Source organism: Tripterygium wilfordii, chromosome 6 (genome assembly GCF_013401445.1).
Source record: "Tripterygium wilfordii isolate XIE 37 chromosome 6, ASM1340144v1, whole genome shotgun sequence".
Taxonomy (NCBI): Eukaryota; Viridiplantae; Streptophyta; class Magnoliopsida; order Celastrales; family Celastraceae; genus Tripterygium; species Tripterygium wilfordii.
This window is the reverse complement of record NC_052237.1, coordinates 2114626-2131824: the sequence shown is the minus strand read 5'-3', so window position 1 is coordinate 2131824 and position 17199 is coordinate 2114626. Positions and strand designations below refer to the sequence as shown.

General features: G+C 39.5%; 3 protein-coding genes across 6 annotated transcripts; all 3 read right to left on the bottom strand.

The window, feature by feature from the left end:
* Window positions 1–12: 12 nt before the first annotated feature.
* On the bottom strand, window positions 13–2343 carry LOC120000515. Of its 2 annotated transcripts, none has more exons than XM_038848622.1 (2): window positions 2185–2343; window positions 13–1986 (listed from the first exon to the last, which is right to left on the bottom strand). In XM_038848622.1, the coding sequence occupies exon 2, from the start codon at window positions 1966–1968 to the stop codon at window positions 259–261; it is 1710 nt and encodes a 569-aa protein (XP_038704550.1). In that variant the 5' UTR covers window positions 1969–1986; window positions 2185–2343; the 3' UTR covers window positions 13–258. The 2 variants fall into 2 exon arrangements, with proteins under 2 accessions (XP_038704550.1, XP_038704549.1); XM_038848621.1 differs by having other exon boundaries at window positions 13–2010; window positions 2185–2341.
* Window positions 2344–2643: 300 nt separating this feature from the next.
* Window positions 2644–5476, bottom strand: LOC120000516 (U-box domain-containing protein 15-like). The gene is made up of 2 exons (XM_038848623.1): window positions 5062–5476; window positions 2644–3804 (listed from the first exon to the last, which is right to left on the bottom strand). Exons 1-2 carry the CDS (start codon window positions 5370–5372, stop codon window positions 2976–2978), a joined length of 1140 nt encoding a protein of 379 aa, XP_038704551.1. The 5' UTR covers window positions 5373–5476; the 3' UTR covers window positions 2644–2975.
* Window positions 5477–6962: 1486 nt separating this feature from the next.
* LOC120000289 (GBF-interacting protein 1-like) lies at window positions 6963–16465 on the bottom strand. 3 transcript variants are annotated; one of them, XM_038848307.1, is made up of 12 exons: window positions 16016–16178; window positions 15073–15116; window positions 14286–14391; window positions 13869–13971; window positions 13313–13734; window positions 13041–13223; window positions 11933–12341; window positions 11017–11314; window positions 10553–10714; window positions 8851–9345; window positions 8023–8098; window positions 7703–7844 (listed from the first exon to the last, which is right to left on the bottom strand). In XM_038848307.1, exons 1-12 carry the CDS (start codon window positions 16176–16178, stop codon window positions 7840–7842), a joined length of 2466 nt encoding a protein of 821 aa, XP_038704235.1. In that variant the 3' UTR covers window positions 7703–7839. The 3 variants fall into 3 exon arrangements, with proteins under 3 accessions (XP_038704232.1, XP_038704233.1, XP_038704235.1); XM_038848304.1 differs by lacking the exon at window positions 8023–8098 and having other exon boundaries at window positions 6963–7844; window positions 16016–16465; XM_038848305.1 differs by lacking the exon at window positions 8023–8098 and having other exon boundaries at window positions 6963–7844; window positions 11017–11311.
* Between the last annotated feature and the right edge of the window lie 734 nt (window positions 16466–17199).

The window sequence follows — 17199 nt, the reverse complement described above, 5'->3', positions numbered from 1 at the left end:
GGAGATAGATGATGGAAAGCAACGAATCATGAAAGTACAATTCTGAAAAGTGATAAGAAAATGCCTACATGCAACAAAACACAATCCAGAAATGACAAGGGTCTTCTTCTACAAGTACAAAACTGAATAAAACTGCATAATTATTCCCAAATTGTGACAGAAAGCTACATTTTCTAGAGGAATGGGGACTTAAGGTAAAAGCATGCATTGACAAGACCAATGTAGTAACAATAGACCTCTGATACGCTTGCGCAACGTTTAACTTGCTGCAGTGCTGCAAGTGTTAATACCGTCTTTGCAATCATTTGTAAGATCTTTAAAAGTCTCAATCTGCTTCTTTCCTCGCAGAAATACTTCTGTGTCGACGGACACCCTCATGTATCCATCAAATTCAACAGGAACACCATTGTTAAGCTTAGTCGTCTCGGAATACCACTCACTGCTCTCATCCCAAAGATCTTTGTACTCATCAAGAAAATGAGTAGAGTACTTGTCTTTCAGAGGGTCAAAGAAGGATGTAACAGGTTCATTTGTTGCAACGTATACATTTCTCCCGTCTTCAATCTTCTGTGACAACGTTGAGAGAAGTGCATTTGGTGAAGTATCAGCATCAAGATTCGGCCACAGCTCTTTGTTTCTTGCCTTCTCACCCCTCTCAATGTGAACAGAATCATAATCCCAGTTCAGCCTTGAAGCAATTGCAGAGACAATGTCCATCAATCTCCTAGATTTCCATATCAGATTCCATGGCCTTTGTACAACAGATTCTGTTTCCCCTTCACACACTCTATACCAGTAATTATCAGGCTCAACAGAACCAAACTTTCTCATAATCAGAGTATCCTTCACGTCAGCAAGCTTCATGGGAGTGATCCTGAAATCCTCGACAAGATGAAGACCCAACCCATCTTTTTTCTGCCACTTACTCCAATCTGACCAGAACTGATCTTGGTCCAATACTGATGCTGACTCTTTCAAATGCTCAAAATCAAAATAAAACCTGAAATCCTTCCCCTCCTCATCCTGACTTGATGAAGTGTAAATTGAAGACAAACAAATAGTCAAATCCATAACCAATGTACGGTTCAAATATTGCGCTTCACCAAGAGCACATAAGAAACTCCACAAGTAATGATTCATGCTCTTACATCTATCCCCACCACCAGTATAAATCAAATACTTCCCATGACCAAACGATCTCTCTGATTCAACCACAGGAAGTGAATCATTCACAGTCTCCCCAACGACCGGCAACTGAGATGCTTGTTGCTGCTGGGAAGCAGGTGTTTTCTCAAACCCAGGCTTCTCTTTCTTCTTCCTCTTTCTTGCATTCACGCCCGAATGGTACTCCCCAATGCTCTCCACACTATAGGTACAATTCTCCGACCTAGATATAACAAACCTCCTATAATCCTTATAAAAAGCAGCAGCCTTCCCTTCCTTGGGCCTAAATCGCCATGCCATATCACATGTATTATCACTAGACCCCCGATTGGGCTTCCCAAACCGGTAAAAGTGAATATCCTTAAACTCTTCTATGGCCTTCCTCATCATCAAATGGAACACCTCTGGATCTCTACAGTCAATTGGATCATCCATATTGTTTGCACACTGATTTGGTGTGGCAGTTTCAGTGTTACTACCCTCTGGGTTTTCAACAACATCTGTGATGTTGATGAACGTGTTAAACGCAGTCTGATTTGAGGCCATGAAATCCTCCCCAGTCTTGACAACAGTGTTATCGGATTTGAAGGTGGCATTGGATGTGGAAGTGAGGAATGTGGTAATTTTGGTGGAAGGGTGAAAGAGGGGGTCCTCAGGCTCGTACGTGGCGGCGATAATGGTAAAAATTAGGACAACCAAAACAAAGAAAGTGAAGCAGAGATTGCCAATCAAGGCCAGAGCGTTCTGGCCCAAATTTTCAGGCCTGAAGCTTCCAGTTCGCGAGAGCCTGGATTGGCCCCACATGGTGATTTCCTTGCAGATCTACAAAAAACCAATACCCAGCAACTAAAATCCAGAGAATTAGCAAATGGAGAAGGAAAATTAGGGTTATAGATCTGGAGATGAGAAGGCTGTGAGTGGGTCTATAGATCTTGAAAGTAAACAAATAAATTACATAGAAAGACCAAGAACATAACCACAAATGGAAACCGAAATGAAGATTAGAAAAGATATAGATACCTAGTTCTTTAAGCTCGCTCGGCTCAGCTCGTCAGAGACATTGACAGGAAGCTAACATCGCTCACTCTGTCCCTCTGTGCCACTGAGAGTAGTAGAGAAAATTTGTAAGATCGTCTGTAATTGATTTGTGAAGTCAAAAAGAGGGGTAATGCTGGAATGAACTACAAGGGTATATGTTAACGTGAACGACGGGGCGCAACACGCCTAGCATATTATGATGTTGCCACGTTTCATATGAGACGCGTGTACGATGATCATCTCAAGGACTGTATTACTGTGGGCCCCATTTTCATCTTTTTGTCGGGAATCATGGCTGGCATTTAGAGAGGCTGACTTGACTTCTAGTTCTCTATTTGCCAAACAGGCAGATCTACATCACACCGACAAACAATGGCAAAGACGTAATTAGATAACGTGGAAGCCCACTTCAAAGATGCAGGCCCAGCCCAGGAAACTAACTAAAGCCTAAGCAACATTGTTTAGGTAATACGTCAAGGGGTAGGGGTTACAAATTAGCTTCCAACCTGAAGCTCCTCACAGTATTGCTGGAATTTGCAACTTTAAATTAGTATTTCTTTTCCTACAACTTCCAACTTGTCATTAGACTAAATGTACAGACACACATTTTTCTATACATACATGATTCAAGGTCAGGCCAAGATGGCAAGATGTACAAAACAGCCATGATGAGACCTCCATTGTTGATCTGCAGTAGTACTGAGCCTTGATTCAGAATTTCACCATTTTTATTCACCCTTTTGAATACCATCGTGAGGGAGAAAAAGGATACCTCATGAGGATGGAATTTTGGAAGGTGTCGTCGAAGATGCAGCCCTGAGCTGAATGCGGTTCATGCTGACCTCCATGCTTCTTTTAACCATGTCTTGTAGTAATCTCCTCGCAGTTTCAGCAGCTTTGTCGGTTCCATTGACTAGATCAACTTTATCATAAACAATCTTCTCCAAAACTGAGGACGCGATTATCTTCTCCTGTGGAGTATCTCTAAGCAAGTCTAAGAGTGTACGTGCTCTTTCTTGAGCTTCAAAAGTACCCTCTACTGTCAGTCGAAGAAGGCCAGGTATTGCACCTTCTTTGAGAATGAGTTGTCGATACTTGTCTCGGCAGCTCCTGCATAAAGTGAGCAAAGCTCCAACTGCATGTTCCATGCTGATGAGTGATCCATCTTCAACAGTTTCTACGAGTGTTAACATCCCACCATCCGAGTTTGTAATTGCAATTCGCCCTTCTTCAGAGTGGGAAAGGATTTCAAGTAGCGCTGTAGCTTTTTCAGCAAACTTGGAATATTTCTTGCATTCTTTAAGGAGCTCCATTAGAGGGGGAACTGCTCTAGCATCAAGAATTAAATTTGAATCCTCTACACCAGTAGAGAGATTATGTAGGGCCGTCACAGCATCAACCTTTCCTTGAACGCTTCCAGATATGAGAATCTGAAGCAGAAGAGGGGCAGCCCCAGAAGCCGCGATGGTTGGTTTATTTGGTGCTGCAGCAGAGAGTGTTAATATTGCTGCAGCGGCTAATTCTCTCAAATTGCTATTTTCGAAATTGAGGAGCTCCACAAGTGGAGAGATGGCACCTGCTGTCACTATGTTGACCTTGTTTCTGATAACAAATTAAAAGAAAGAAACAGATATATCAACATCATATACAAAAAGAAAATATAATTTAAATAATAACACAAAACGAAGATATTGGCAAGAAAAAAGGGAAAAATGAAACATCAAGAAAATATCATATGATCCATGCCCATTAGTTATCATCACATCTTCAACTCAGAATTTTTTCTTTTTTTTTTTGTTCTACTGGGATGGGATCTGAAGCCTGCCATGAAGGCAGAGTGATGAGGATGGTTCAACTGATAATTTTTTCACTAAAGATGGTCCTCAACAAATACAAGGGAAAGTTAACGGTGCTTTCATAAATCAAAGAAAGCACACCCGGCCTTCAAGTGACAAAGAATACTGGGAAACAAGAAATACTCAATTTTAGATAAATTGAGGCAACTTGAGCCAAGGGAAATTATAAGATGAGTCGTGGGTGAATTTTCATTCCCTGGTAGCCTGGAAAGAATCACTTGCAATTATTACTATTTGGATTCAATGCAAAGCATTGACGAAAACTAAAACTCCAAAACTAATACTAATTGGACATTTCAAAATTCCATGTTATTGAAATACCATTTCTGTAGCAAGACTTGTAAACCGAACACCGAACACCGAACACCGAACACCGAACACCGAACACAGCCATGGTACTGCAATAAATACGTTTTCCTCTTGGATCTATAACAGATTATCCACATTGAATATCATAGAAAGGTCATTGAACAACAAAAAATTGCAAACTACAAACAGACAATTAGAATCAAACTGATAAATCAAATACCCTGAAATGAAATTTTCCCAGCCCAAAAAGAGTTCAATCCCACAAAAGTAATATGTACCACAAAATATTCCATATAAGAAACAATTCATCCACAGCCCCAAGCCCCAAGCCCCAAGCAGTTGCTGAAGAATTAGAGAAAGAAAGATTAATATCTATATTCTCACCAAGCTTAAGTTTCACCTCTTTATTCCCCAATCCCCAATTACAGAACATGTATTCTCAAAATTCAAACTCCTCATCCTTTCATTATCTCCAACAAGGAACCCTAACCGACAAATTTAGCTAATCATCGAATGCCATGTTTTCCGTCAAATTTCCATTCGGAAAAAGCAATAAAAAGTCCCCCAGCAGCAATCAAAGAATCGCTTAGTAACTGAACTAAACTGACCTAACATAGCTTAACCCAACAAAATTCATAACAAAAAAATCAAACATGAATCAATATGATATATACTAAAAGAAGAAGAGAGCGACCGTTCGTTTCTAACGGCAAGATTGAGGAGAGCGAGGAGAGAGGCATGGCGGGCATCGAGGTTAGGCGAAAGTAGCATTTCAACGAGAGGCTGAATAACACCGGCGGCAGCGAACTTGGAGCGAGTCTTTGCCGAGGATTTCCTGACAACCTTCCGAATATCTCTGGCAGCTTCAATTTGGGTCTGGAGATCTCCATTGATTAGCTTGGTCGAAAGTTCCAATATTCGGGTCTGCTTTCGGTGGTTCCATGTCTCTTCGTCAGCAGCCACACTCGTTACCGTGCTTTCATCGTCTCGTTCTTGTTGTCCCATCCTCTCTCTCTCTCGGTCTTCCCTTCCTCCCACGAGGGCTTGGTGCTCTCTCTTCCGTTTCTTTATCTTTTCTTCGTTGATTGATGGATTTGATTTATCGAGAGAGAAAAAGACGGGAATGGAATAGGAAGCGTAGAAGGAAATGCTGTTTGACCTTTTTAACCTTCGTGTGCTTTGTTAATAACTGCTTTAACCGTCAATGAGGAAGGAAAAACATCAAGTCTCCAACTACAAGAAGATTTCTACCCACTAACCATATTATATTATTATTTTTTTTAATTTTATAAACAAACCATATTATATTATTGGTTTGAAGTAGATAGTAAAAACTAATATCAAGTTATCAACTGCCAATCTGCTCCTAAAGGATTGAATTTGTGACACGGAGAGTGTGGTAGAACAAAGCGAATTTGAAATCAAAGATAGGTTCTACTTATTCAATTTATCAAAAATTGAACTGTGAATTTTCGCTCGAGCGGTGACAACCTGGTCACCTGCATCAATTTGTAGGATTTTGTCGTGGATAGAGCTTCTTCATTCATTGTTCTTCTCACTAATTGTGTTAAGTTGTGGCTGCCATGCCAAACCATGGCTTGGTCTCCTCTTCCTGCCTTGAGCCTGAGCATTATTCATCCTCTGGGTGGACTTGTCTTGCACGTTAGATGGCTCTATGTCAATCCCAACAAACCTCACGTGTTTGATGGAGCTTGATTTCTTCTTAAAAACACCCCTCAAGGAACTACTCATCTCGCTTACACAGCTCATATCATTTGAGGTTTGTGATACAAAACAAGTCATGGAACACATCTTTGTTGGGTTTCTTGGTCTTTCGCAGGAGGTTGGTTCTTCACGGTACGATGTACAACTTTTCTCCAGGCTTGAGGATCCGATCAGGACGAACCACCGTGTCCCAAGGCCATCTGAAAACATCTGACTTGGCTAATATGAAAGAAGGGTACTTGTCTAAGCTCCTTTTTGCAGGAACTGCCATGTAGTAACTCTCTACAATTCCTCCAGCTGCGTGTATCATCTTCAACGCTGACCACGACGCCTCCTTTGTTAGCATAGGATAGGAGGCTTGGGGCGCACCGCGAGAGGAGGGAGAGAGTACATGAACATTGAGAGCTAAGGAAGACTAGGTATATGGTTCGATGAAAACATCAATCAAGCAATTCTGACAATATCGAGGCAGGACAATGAAGGAAACTCTGAAGAGGCCATGAAGAAAACTACGAAGGATGTCGTTTAGTGTTTTTTTGGGGAGCTTTCATAATCTTAAAAACGGAGCATAGGCCAGCATGAATGTACAAAACAAAATTCCTCATATACACAAACACCACAATGTCATGCATACAGGGGAAAACTGAATCAATGCAGAACCCTCTTGAATTTGCACAAGGAAGCAAACCCGATAGGCGATCCTCTAACCCCTAAACACAGCGAATCAAGTAATCATCCCCAGTCAAATGCAAAAGCTACATAGATAAAATTAAAGTAGAGATAAGTAAAGAGAGAGATCAAGGGCACACCACAACATGATAAGATATATCATGGTAGTACACATTCCCTACAATCCGGCTACCTAATAAGTAAATGAAACAATTGGAAAGTTTGCTTTTGCTCATACCAATTAGAACAGTTCAGTAAAACCTTTTCCTGCTATCAAAATTCACTTTACAGGTAAGATTATAGAAAGACAAGAAATAAGGAATTCGAAAAATTCTCCACCAACCTATATCTTACCTTCCGGAGGCCTCGAAGATCAAAATGAAAAAAGTCCTCCCATTCAGTAAATTCTATGAGTTCAAACTTAGGGAAAAAAAAAAGACAAAAGGGGAGGTGGCGTCAAACTATAAAAAAAGATGGTAAAACCATATAGCAACAGCAAGAAAGAGAGACCTGCACATTGCTAACCCAACTAACTTAAAATGGTCAATTTCAGTTACAGGAGAACTGCACATTTTGTGCTCTCAACTCAAGCACAATTAGAAGATACCAACTGCAAATTCTCCACATCTCCTTTCCTAAATTTACACTCTCAAATCAGGCCAATGTTGCTCTTCTTGATCTTTTCATCTTTTCAAACTTGTTCAAGTTCCCAAAAATAACCCAAGGTTGGAGTTGAGCTTATATATTCTTGATTCACGAAAAAATAAAGTCTAACCCTCTTTATCAGTAGTTACCGGGCCAATTAATCTGTGCATGTTGAGGCTGTTGATAAACACCGGCTGTGGGTCCCACCATATCAACAGCTCCGGCCATGGTCTGGGACTGTTGTAGGAGTGGGTGAACACCTGCTGCTGTTGCTGCTTGTGCAGGGTGATAAATGCCGGTAAATGGGCCGTGGCCAGCCTGTGATGGAGCAAAAGTCATGTGCTGACCTTGAGGAGGAAGGTTGTAAAAGGGAGTTGACGGCAAGCTAGATATGTCTCGACCAGGAGGACCAGCAATCCAGACGGCTGAACCTTCACTCTGCAAAAAATTACATTTAAGGTCATTCAAAGTTCATGTCTCAGTGTAATCAATAATCATTTATATGACAAGCAAACCCCAAGCTCAGAACATTTTGTAAACATATAAGTGGTTCAGTTGAAAAAGCATAACACACATATATCAGTCGCCTACACAAAATAGCATCTCACTATCTTACCATGTACGTATAGAACAATCACATCATTGGAGTGACACGAAACTGTGCTCTTTATTTTGGGACTGTTTACTTGTGGCTGCAGTTTAGGGTGGCGCACCAAAGATTAAATTTTGTACTTTCTTTGGTCATGTAATGGAGCAAGCTTACAACATATCAAAAGATAAAAGTATACCCAAAAAAAAATAAAAAATAAAGCAAGAAGCAGAGAAAAAGATATAACTTATAAGACCAAGACCAGTGTCATTGTGAGTTTCTAGAAAATGAAATCAAAATGGAAGAGTTCTAGCAAAGATTAAATACAGAACTACTTGGCCATATTTTCACCCTACAACCACACTGCTACTACCTAGAAAAATCAGTATCATCACCCACAGCCACCACTACTCATTGTCAGCAGCTTCAGCCTTGCTGCCATGTTGACACTGCCTGATGATCCACTACCACCACTAGCACAAAGTAATATGTATCCACTACCATTTCCAGTAACAAAACAAGCCTCCTGGCACCATCCAGAGCACCCAAGATTGCACAACTACTAGCATCAGCTATCACAAAATGCCAATTTCAGGAACATCCACACAATGCCATCACCCTGTCACCTCCAGTAAGAATGTTCTAAACTCATCATGGCAAAGCATCAGGAATAAGGAAAGGCATATAATCGGAGCTTGAACACAAAGTATAAGGTAGAGTCACTGCTAACTCATGCTCTCTTTAGACACAAATAACACAAAATTGCTAGTAAGAAACCCTTCTAAAAATGATAACCAAAAGTAAAAAATATAATTAAATCACCATCGAACATATTAACCAAAAAATGAGGCGAACCTGCTGCCCAGTGTTGTAGACATTATTCTCCTTGAACTGAGATGTTGCGAGATCTTCGTTAGAAGCAGAGTTCCCAGCGGTTGCAGCAGCACTGGGATTATAACCAGCTGGAGAGGAGCTGTATGGTCCGTAACCACTTGGCACACCAATCTGGGTTGAGTTTCCACTGTTTGTTGCAGACTTGTATTGTGGGAGAGGATATTTGACCCCAGAGGCAGCTCCTGGTGGAGCTGTATATACACCGCCAGCTTGAGGTTGCTGAGGAAATCCACCATTGCTCAAGAATTGGTGGATCCCTGGGGATGGAACATAGAACGGGGAGAAGTAGTGGCCATATGGAATGCAATTTGGAGGATAAGGGGATATATGCAACCCAGCTGGTGGGCGGAAGACAGGGAGTGGTTGCTGAGTCACAGCTAAAGAACTTTGCATAAGACCAGCAGCTTGAGTCACCAGAGGAGTTGGACCCGACGCAGACAAAACTAAGTTTCCACCCTGAAACATGTGGTGTCACCAAGTCAAATGATAGAGCCAAGCATTAAGTAAAAATTATGTCACCAGCATTCTCCAAAAGATCCAATTAATGAATGCTAGTTCCTATAATATTAGGGGGGGGAAAAATGGTGCCACCTGGCAACATCAATCAAACAGAAAATTTCTCCTCCTTCAGTTAAAGTAAATCAAACAGGACATCAGAAGCTCACAAATACAATATAAGTGTTTCACAAAAGCAGCATCATTAGGAATAAGACAACTCCAGATAACAACCAGCCCTTACTACTTGAACAAGATAAGCACACCGAGAGGCAAGCCGAAGGCTTCTTATCACGTTTTGACTATATTCTTTCATTATAATTATCATCTTTTAAAAAAAAAAAAAAAAACAAAACAAAACAACACATACAGCATGTCAGCATCATCGTTTCACATATGACAATGCAAACTGCATGAACAAACATACCAATATCACACTGTCACCATCACTTTTCCAAATCAAGTGCATCATTAAAATGGATAGAGCTCACAAACGCCTATCTAGACCATCTGAAGGTGGAAGTAGCCCATTCCTCACACAAATTACAGTTCTAGCAGTTTGATTTTGAGATTTACTTAGCAGGTAACTAGTTACTGAACTTTTACCTATAATGGGTGAAATTGTTTTATCAAAGCACAAAACTTCTTATAAGTTGACTCCAACACAATTACAACCCATAATAACCTCTTCACATCTTACATGAAATAGATGGTAAAATTTTCCACAAAAACACCTCTGAGTTATGTGAGGGAATACTAACAAGACATCAGGGGCACATCTCTGAATGAATATGCATGAAATAAGGTCAGAGTTACCTCCGCCTTCCCTTACTCACCTCGCCTTCACTTTCTCCTTTCCAATCCTAGGAATACATCTCTTCCCAGAATTGAATATTTCCACATGTCTAAATGGAAAGTTAATTATATCAGTAAGGTCATATTCTCGCTAACTTCAGCATCAGCACAAGTTGATGACTGGTGAGCAGATGAGCACATGCACATCATATGCTCATGGAAAATTGTGGAAATATGCCAGTTGTACGAAGAATCAGCCAACAAATAAAAGAAAACTCTTCAACAACCAATTAGCACACACTAGCCAATCAATAAAGTAGTCACAAACTGCTATATTGATATGAATTATGAGCAGAATTTTATCTATGCAAACCTCTTGAGGCGACTGAGAATTTTGTGGCGGCAACACTGCAACATTCCCATTGTATTTGGTTGAAACTGCTGGTGTGGGGAAAGGAGAAACACGACCATCACTATCAGCACCTGATTGATAAAATTGGGCATAGTAACTTGTCGGATCAAATGGCTGCTGAACCTAGACACAGAAAGCATTGTATGACCAACAGTGATAAGTTTCAAAGCCGAAAAAATAATTCATAAAAATACTGCACAAAAGTTACCAATAGAAAATACTTGGTAATAATTTGATTGACTCATATAACATCGGAATCAATCATAATCATAAAACATGATACACATTAATCTTCTCAAAGTTTCACTTATTGCACATTGAAGGGTTCATATAATAAAACAAGTAAATTATCAGTATGATTAATTTAATTTACAGAGTGTAACACGAAAAGGAGAGTTGTAAAAAAGAGAGGTATGAATTCTTACTACAAAGCTTGGGAAGCGAGAAACATCACGTGCTTGAGACTCTGAGTTTTCAAATGCTGAAGCCTGACTACCTATAATTGGAGGCATAAAGCCATAATTGTAGTTAGGAGAAGTATGGACCACAGAATATTGATGGCCTCCAGACAATGCAGACTCCTGCTTGGATTCTTCAAACTCTTGAACCACACTGGAAGAAACATCTCCCTCGCCAGAAAAATTATTGTGTATATTCGAAGGTGACTGTGGATGTTCAGGATACGCTCCCTCCTCCTCTGCAGTTTCCAATGCATTTGGACTGCTGAAACCAACAGTATAACTTATAACTTGTATACGTAAAAAGGAAACGCTCTAAAGGCTAAGCTTATATGCTTATAGAAATCTAGTTAATGCACACAATACCATTTGTTTTCACCTAGTAATATTACATGTGGCAGTTTATTCTACAGTTATGTAAAATAGATAGAGAAATTTTTTTTGCTTCAGCATTTAGGTCCAAGAGTAATCAAAGCTGTCAAAACCAATATAAGTTCCATCGCATAAATATAATCCACCAAACTGAGAAAGACAGCCTTTCCAATGGCACACTGTATTAGCATTGAGATCACATATAGGCCAAAGATTACCACATATAAGAGGATTAATCAGTTCCGAATGACTTTGCTAAAGTATAATATTACTATTTCTTCAGGTTTTTTTTCCTTTCTACCTCCCTTATTTACTTACTTTTTTTGGAAATGGTTTACTACTATGATCACCAGTGAGCTTGCTGTTATTAGAAGGTTAATGATATTTCTCCTCCCTCTTAAACTTAACCTAACAGCGCGGAGAAGGGAGTGGGAGCCCCATGTTCTAGTAACACCAGGATATAGGCATTACAATACAAACTTAAGGGAAGTTGTGAATTGTGATTACAAACCTTGCAGCCTGTTCCTCCAAAGGTTCTTCAAGACCATGAGAAGTTTCAGACAGAGGCGTTGAACTTTTCTCGCTCTGCTGAGCACTCACAAAGCTCTGCTGAGCACTTACAAAGCTCGACGTTACACCAAAGCTAGCATCAAAACTTCCAAAACTTAACTTTGTTCTTTCAGATTCAGGGACGTGAATGTGGTTTGGAATTATGACATGTTGATGCTGTGGAAGATGTAACTCCTCCAGCTTTTTCTGCAGTTCTGAAGTTGCCTCTTCAGAATCAAGGACATTTACAGCAAGTGACTGAGCCCTGGCTTTGATGGAAATACTAGCAACATCAGAGGAAACACCTGTTCCAGACCCTTGAGCCACACCAGGGGCAGTCGGCTTTGGTTTCCACTCCTTATTAGATCCAACTGCGAGAGACAGAAAATCAGTGACCTACTAGAATACTAGCCATAAGCAAGTTTCCATTCCCTCTGGAAGAACAACAAAAAAATGAGACATCAGGCCAAGGAGCATTCACAACTTTTCATCAGGATTTACAATTTTTTGTGAATTCAGCTTCTTCCCAGTGCTCAACATCTTTCCCTAAGAGCCAGTAAGTTTTCCTAGCTGACCAGAATTCAGCAAACATACAATCCCTTATCACGCAACACATGATTATATTTACATTTTTTACTATAACTCCTTGAATAATAGTAAATAGTAATGCTCACCAGTGTGTCACTGACAAATGTGTATCAAACAAAACAACTATCTTTAAGAATTCAAGCTGAAGATCATAAAATTGACTCCTTCATTGCGGAATAATGAAATATACTGACAAAAGCAATGGAACAATGCACAGAAAGGGGATTTATAAAGCAATTTGCCCAGGTTTCCTTTGATTCTTGTGATTATCATTAGGCTACAAACATATCCATATTTGATGAAGTAAGCCGCAATGAGTACACAATAACATTTTTGATAACTAAAGGTCACATATCTCAATAAATGAATAATGAAGCATTACTTAAGAACAAAAGCACTTCATTTTACAACGCCAACAGTAACTAGCAACCATTAACAAGTACCATAACATTGACAAATAGAAAGTTGATTCCAACTTGTACCTTTTTGAGGACCAAATATTGCTTGGGAACGATTACTGTAATTAGAAGAAGGGCGACTGCCAGAAGAGCCACCATGGGTTGAGGAAGATGAAGGTTGAGAAGACTCAAGCATCGGAGTCTTCCCAACTCCCTGGAATCTGCTGCTTGGCATTTTCCCTTGCAAAGTGCCGCCAATTTCAGAAGCTGCAGCCAATAATTGCCACACCAATTTCAGTAGTCACAACACGAGATACAAACTGGTCAACCTGAAGAAAATTATCCTATGTCCTCACCAGAAGCTAATTTGGTTTCAGCAGGGACAACTGAGTTTTGTTCACCGGAAGTTCGATTGCTCCCCACTTCCCGTTTGATTGCACCAACAGCACCTGGGAGCCATGAATCACTAGTTGGAACCAGAACAGGATCCGAAGATGAGAAGCAAACTGCTGATGAAGATGATGAAGCCATCAACAATGAGGAGTTACTCGAATTTGCCACAGGCTCCCCACCCATATCCCCAGTACCAAATGCAATGCTGGGACTTTTATCTGCATCAACAGGCGGCAGTGCACTCTCCAACTTATTAATGCCAGTGGTGGATAAAATCCTTTCAGGTTGGTTTATACCATTTCCTGCTGCAAAATTGGTGGAGTGCACAACACCGGTGCTTTCAGAAGCTACAACAGTAGGACCATTGGCGACAATAGCAGCAGAGCTGGAAAAACAAACATATAAAAGTGCATATTATTGTTCATACTTCATACCGCACCACCTTTTACCAATATTTTTAACGCAACTACAAGAAGATATGGGAACTATATGGAATGACATTTGTAAATTCGCATTCACCTTGCTGACAGAGTCGCTTCTTTACTTTCTGTCTCTGGTGAGACTGGCAAAGGACCCACACTCCTTTCTGCACCAGAATTCCTGCCACCGCCACTGCCAGTATCTGAAAAGAGGTCACACGAAGGAATCAGCTTGGCTGCCATCATAGACAATAGTATACAACAAGTTTCTGCCTTCAACATCAGCCAACATTTGAATAGTATCCTTATACTATGACCCAAAATGTTTCAAGCAACAAAAGTTTCTAACAAATATAAAAAATGCAGAATGGTATCTACTGACATGTTACTTAAATGAGTCACACAAAGATACCACATGAATTAGATGGTGCTTGCCAAAGCAAAAGGCATAAATAAGCAAATAGACATCCTGGGAAAAAAAACTTTAAAGACTTCTGATTTCAAAGTATTTTATTACCATTTGAAGTGTGACGCGGTGAAAAATTAGCCCGACCACCCCTACTCCCCCGCACTTGAGTAGTAGCTCTCCAACGAGATTCTGCTGATTCTCGGTTGTTCAGATTCTGCACGGTAAATGTACGTAAATTCCAAAGCTCAAATGTGAACCAAAGGACAAACAAACAAACAGGTAATTCCATATTTTCCATGTCAATGTGAAAAGGCCACATTGTGAGATAATGATAAAATTAGATAAAGTTCTATCACACCAGGAAATCCCCCATAGATCCACCATATAGCACCCTGAATTCTCTCTTTGTAATTGAGTACAAAAAAATCAATCTGTTACCATATCCTTGGATCCTTAAAAATCCGCCAGAATTAACACAGGGCCAGCAAAAGAAAAGAAATAGAAGAGGTAGAAGGTCGCCCCTTCTACTGTGACATCTCCCAAATCACATATAAATGAGCTCGATTAAATTTAACTTATTTGTGAGTGATGATCTCGATTAATATCTTTATGAGCAACTCCACTGTTAACAATTACAAAAAATGGTTAAATTGAATTTATGTATTTATTTTAGAAAACACAATATTTCACTAATATTGGCCCACAAGCAGGAACAGCCAATATCTCCGTTCACATCTTCTAGTAAGGAAAATTGTTGCAAGTTGGTAAGGAGTGCAAGACAGCAAGTGCTCCTCAGTTTTTTCAATCGTGATCAGAACAACAAAACAAGATAGAATCATGCACCATTGAAAGTGAAAAGGTATTAACATAAGTTGCATACAACATAATCTCTTACCTCCTTCCTCTTGTCACGCTTCCTTTTGACCTCATGAAATGGATCTGTAAAACCATAGATAACTTATTTTCTAGGTTTAGAAAATAATTGAAAGAGAACAGTGGAAAAAGAAAAAAAAATGTATCATGTACTAACAAATTCCACAACAAAGTACAGGATTACAGAAAAAAATATGACAATTACACATTTGCACTAAGCTGTCGCGTGTCAGCAAATTTAAGGGGAAAGTTGTTGACTTCCTAAGACGCTTGTAATAACATCCTGTTTTCATTGGGGTTTCGGTGTTCTAGGATATAACGGGCTATTTAGCTCAGTCAATATATCAAATTTAATCAAATAAACAGATTTGCACATGTATTGTACACACCGCATATGAACAAATGATAAATACGCGCTTGAAAATGTTTGCACAGCACAAATGTATGTTCACAATACGAATGTTTGTGTTTCTCACCACCATCACGTGTTTCTCGAAGCTCCCAAACTAGCATGAGAGTCAACAAATTCAGAACAAAAATCAAAGCACCAGGTCTTGTTGAATTAGAATCAAAGTTATACAAATTCAGAACAAAAATCTCATAGTTCAGGGAAGCTAATACACAGAAAATCCCTAGTTCATGAAGTTGATGCAAAATGTGCTCATAGTACTAATTTCCGATTGTCCCTCTAGGTTATTCACAAGCAAGACTGGCTCTTGAAATAACATAACAGAGGGCTGTTGATGAAAACGAAAGCCAAGAATTACATCATCAGTAAAACCCATGACAGAGAGAGAGAGAGAGAAGAACCAACTCAATCCCCCACTTCCCCAACCACCAAAAGACAAAACTATAATCGAATCGAATCGGCCACTAAGAAAGCCAGAGACTCTGGACCAAGAGGATCGCAACAAAATCAAATCCACGAACCCAAAACATGAGCTGAAAACCACAAAAAGCCATACCCTGAAAGAGAAGCCTTTGAGCTGTCTCATTGGGATCCATGGAACATTCCTTGAGCATTGCATAAATCTCCTCCTCACTGTGATTTCCCGTGATCTCCTTTATGTTCTGGATCGTCTTCCTCACACTGTTTGGAATTTGAACCCTATACCCCCCACCGCTCATCTTCACTCAGCCGAATACCCCTACCCCACACACACGCACGAGTCTCTCTGTGTATATATTGAAAAAATATAATATTAAATATCGAAAAAAATAGTAGGAGAGAGCAGAAATGGAAGCTCAACAGATTGGATTGTATTTTTTTTTTTTTTTTTGGTTTTGACGGGTTTTTCTTCGAATTGATCTATCTATATGCGAACGCTTGAAAAGAAGAAGAAAAGAAGGGGAAGAGAGAGAGAAACAGAAACAGAGACAGAGAGACACTGGGAGGGGAGGGAGCAAAATGTAGTGTGTTTTTTGTTCGAGGGTTTCTTTGTTCTTTGGTTTTTATTTTATTTTATTTTTTTGGTGATGAGTGATGACTTACTTCGTAAGTTCGTAGGTAGTTTGGTGACTTCGTTTTAATTTCTGCATAATGCTTTTACTTGTACACAGTGTGTGTGGGCCCCTTGTTGTATTTCACGTAGGGATGACAACATTTTATTTTGTGGGAATGATCGAATTTATCTATTTATATAAAATCAAGTCTGAGCATAAGTTATATATCTAGAATTTGAATTTAAACAAAAAAATCCTATTTGAATCCAAACACATGAACTTTATCCAATTGAGTTGTCCGAATCTGAACCTATATTAGATTATTATTCGAATTTAAACAAATACGAATAAATATTTAGTAAATACGGGATGTTGTCCGACTCGAAACTAATCCGAAATTATTTATTGCCACCCCTAAAATTTTCGCATATGTAAAAAAAAACTTGTAATAAAATCATAGTTACATGCATGTGGTAATTTGAATTTATGTAGTTTGAGTTTTGTGGCTTTAAGTAATCAATTACTAGTCATATTTCCTAATAATGTTACACCTTTTGGGATTTAACTTTTGTAATCCATATGATTAGGTAAATAGAGCTTTGGTTTGACCCATTTCAGGCGGCAGTAAGGCCCAAATGTCTTGCCCATTTCTGGCCATTGCTACTACAATTACTTTGTTTTTAAGCAGGCAGGACAAAACGAATTA

Excerpts from the sequence above, each read along its gene's own strand:
- LOC120000515 (XM_038848622.1), bottom strand. The coding sequence starts at position 1,968 with ATGTGGGGCCAATCCAGGCTCTCGCGAACTGGAAGCTTCAGGCCTGAA.
- LOC120000516 (XM_038848623.1), bottom strand. The coding sequence starts at position 5,372 with ATGGGACAACAAGAACGAGACGATGAAAGCACGGTAACGAGTGTGGCT. Across the intron at positions 3,805-5,061 it reads CTTGCCGTTAGAAACGAACG|AAACAAGGTCAACATAGTGA; the intron begins GTCGCTCTCTTC and ends ATTTGTTATCAG.
- LOC120000289 (XM_038848304.1), bottom strand. The coding sequence starts at position 16,178 with ATGAGCGGTGGGGGGTATAGGGTTCAAATTCCAAACAGTGTGAGGAAG. Across the intron at positions 15,117-16,015 it reads TCAAAGGCTTCTCTTTCAGG|ATCCATTTCATGAGGTCAAA; the intron begins GTATGGCTTTTT and ends ATGGTTTTACAG. Across the intron at positions 13,972-14,285 it reads ACCGCGTCACACTTCAAATG|ATACTGGCAGTGGCGGTGGC; the intron begins GTAATAAAATAC and ends ACCTCTTTTCAG.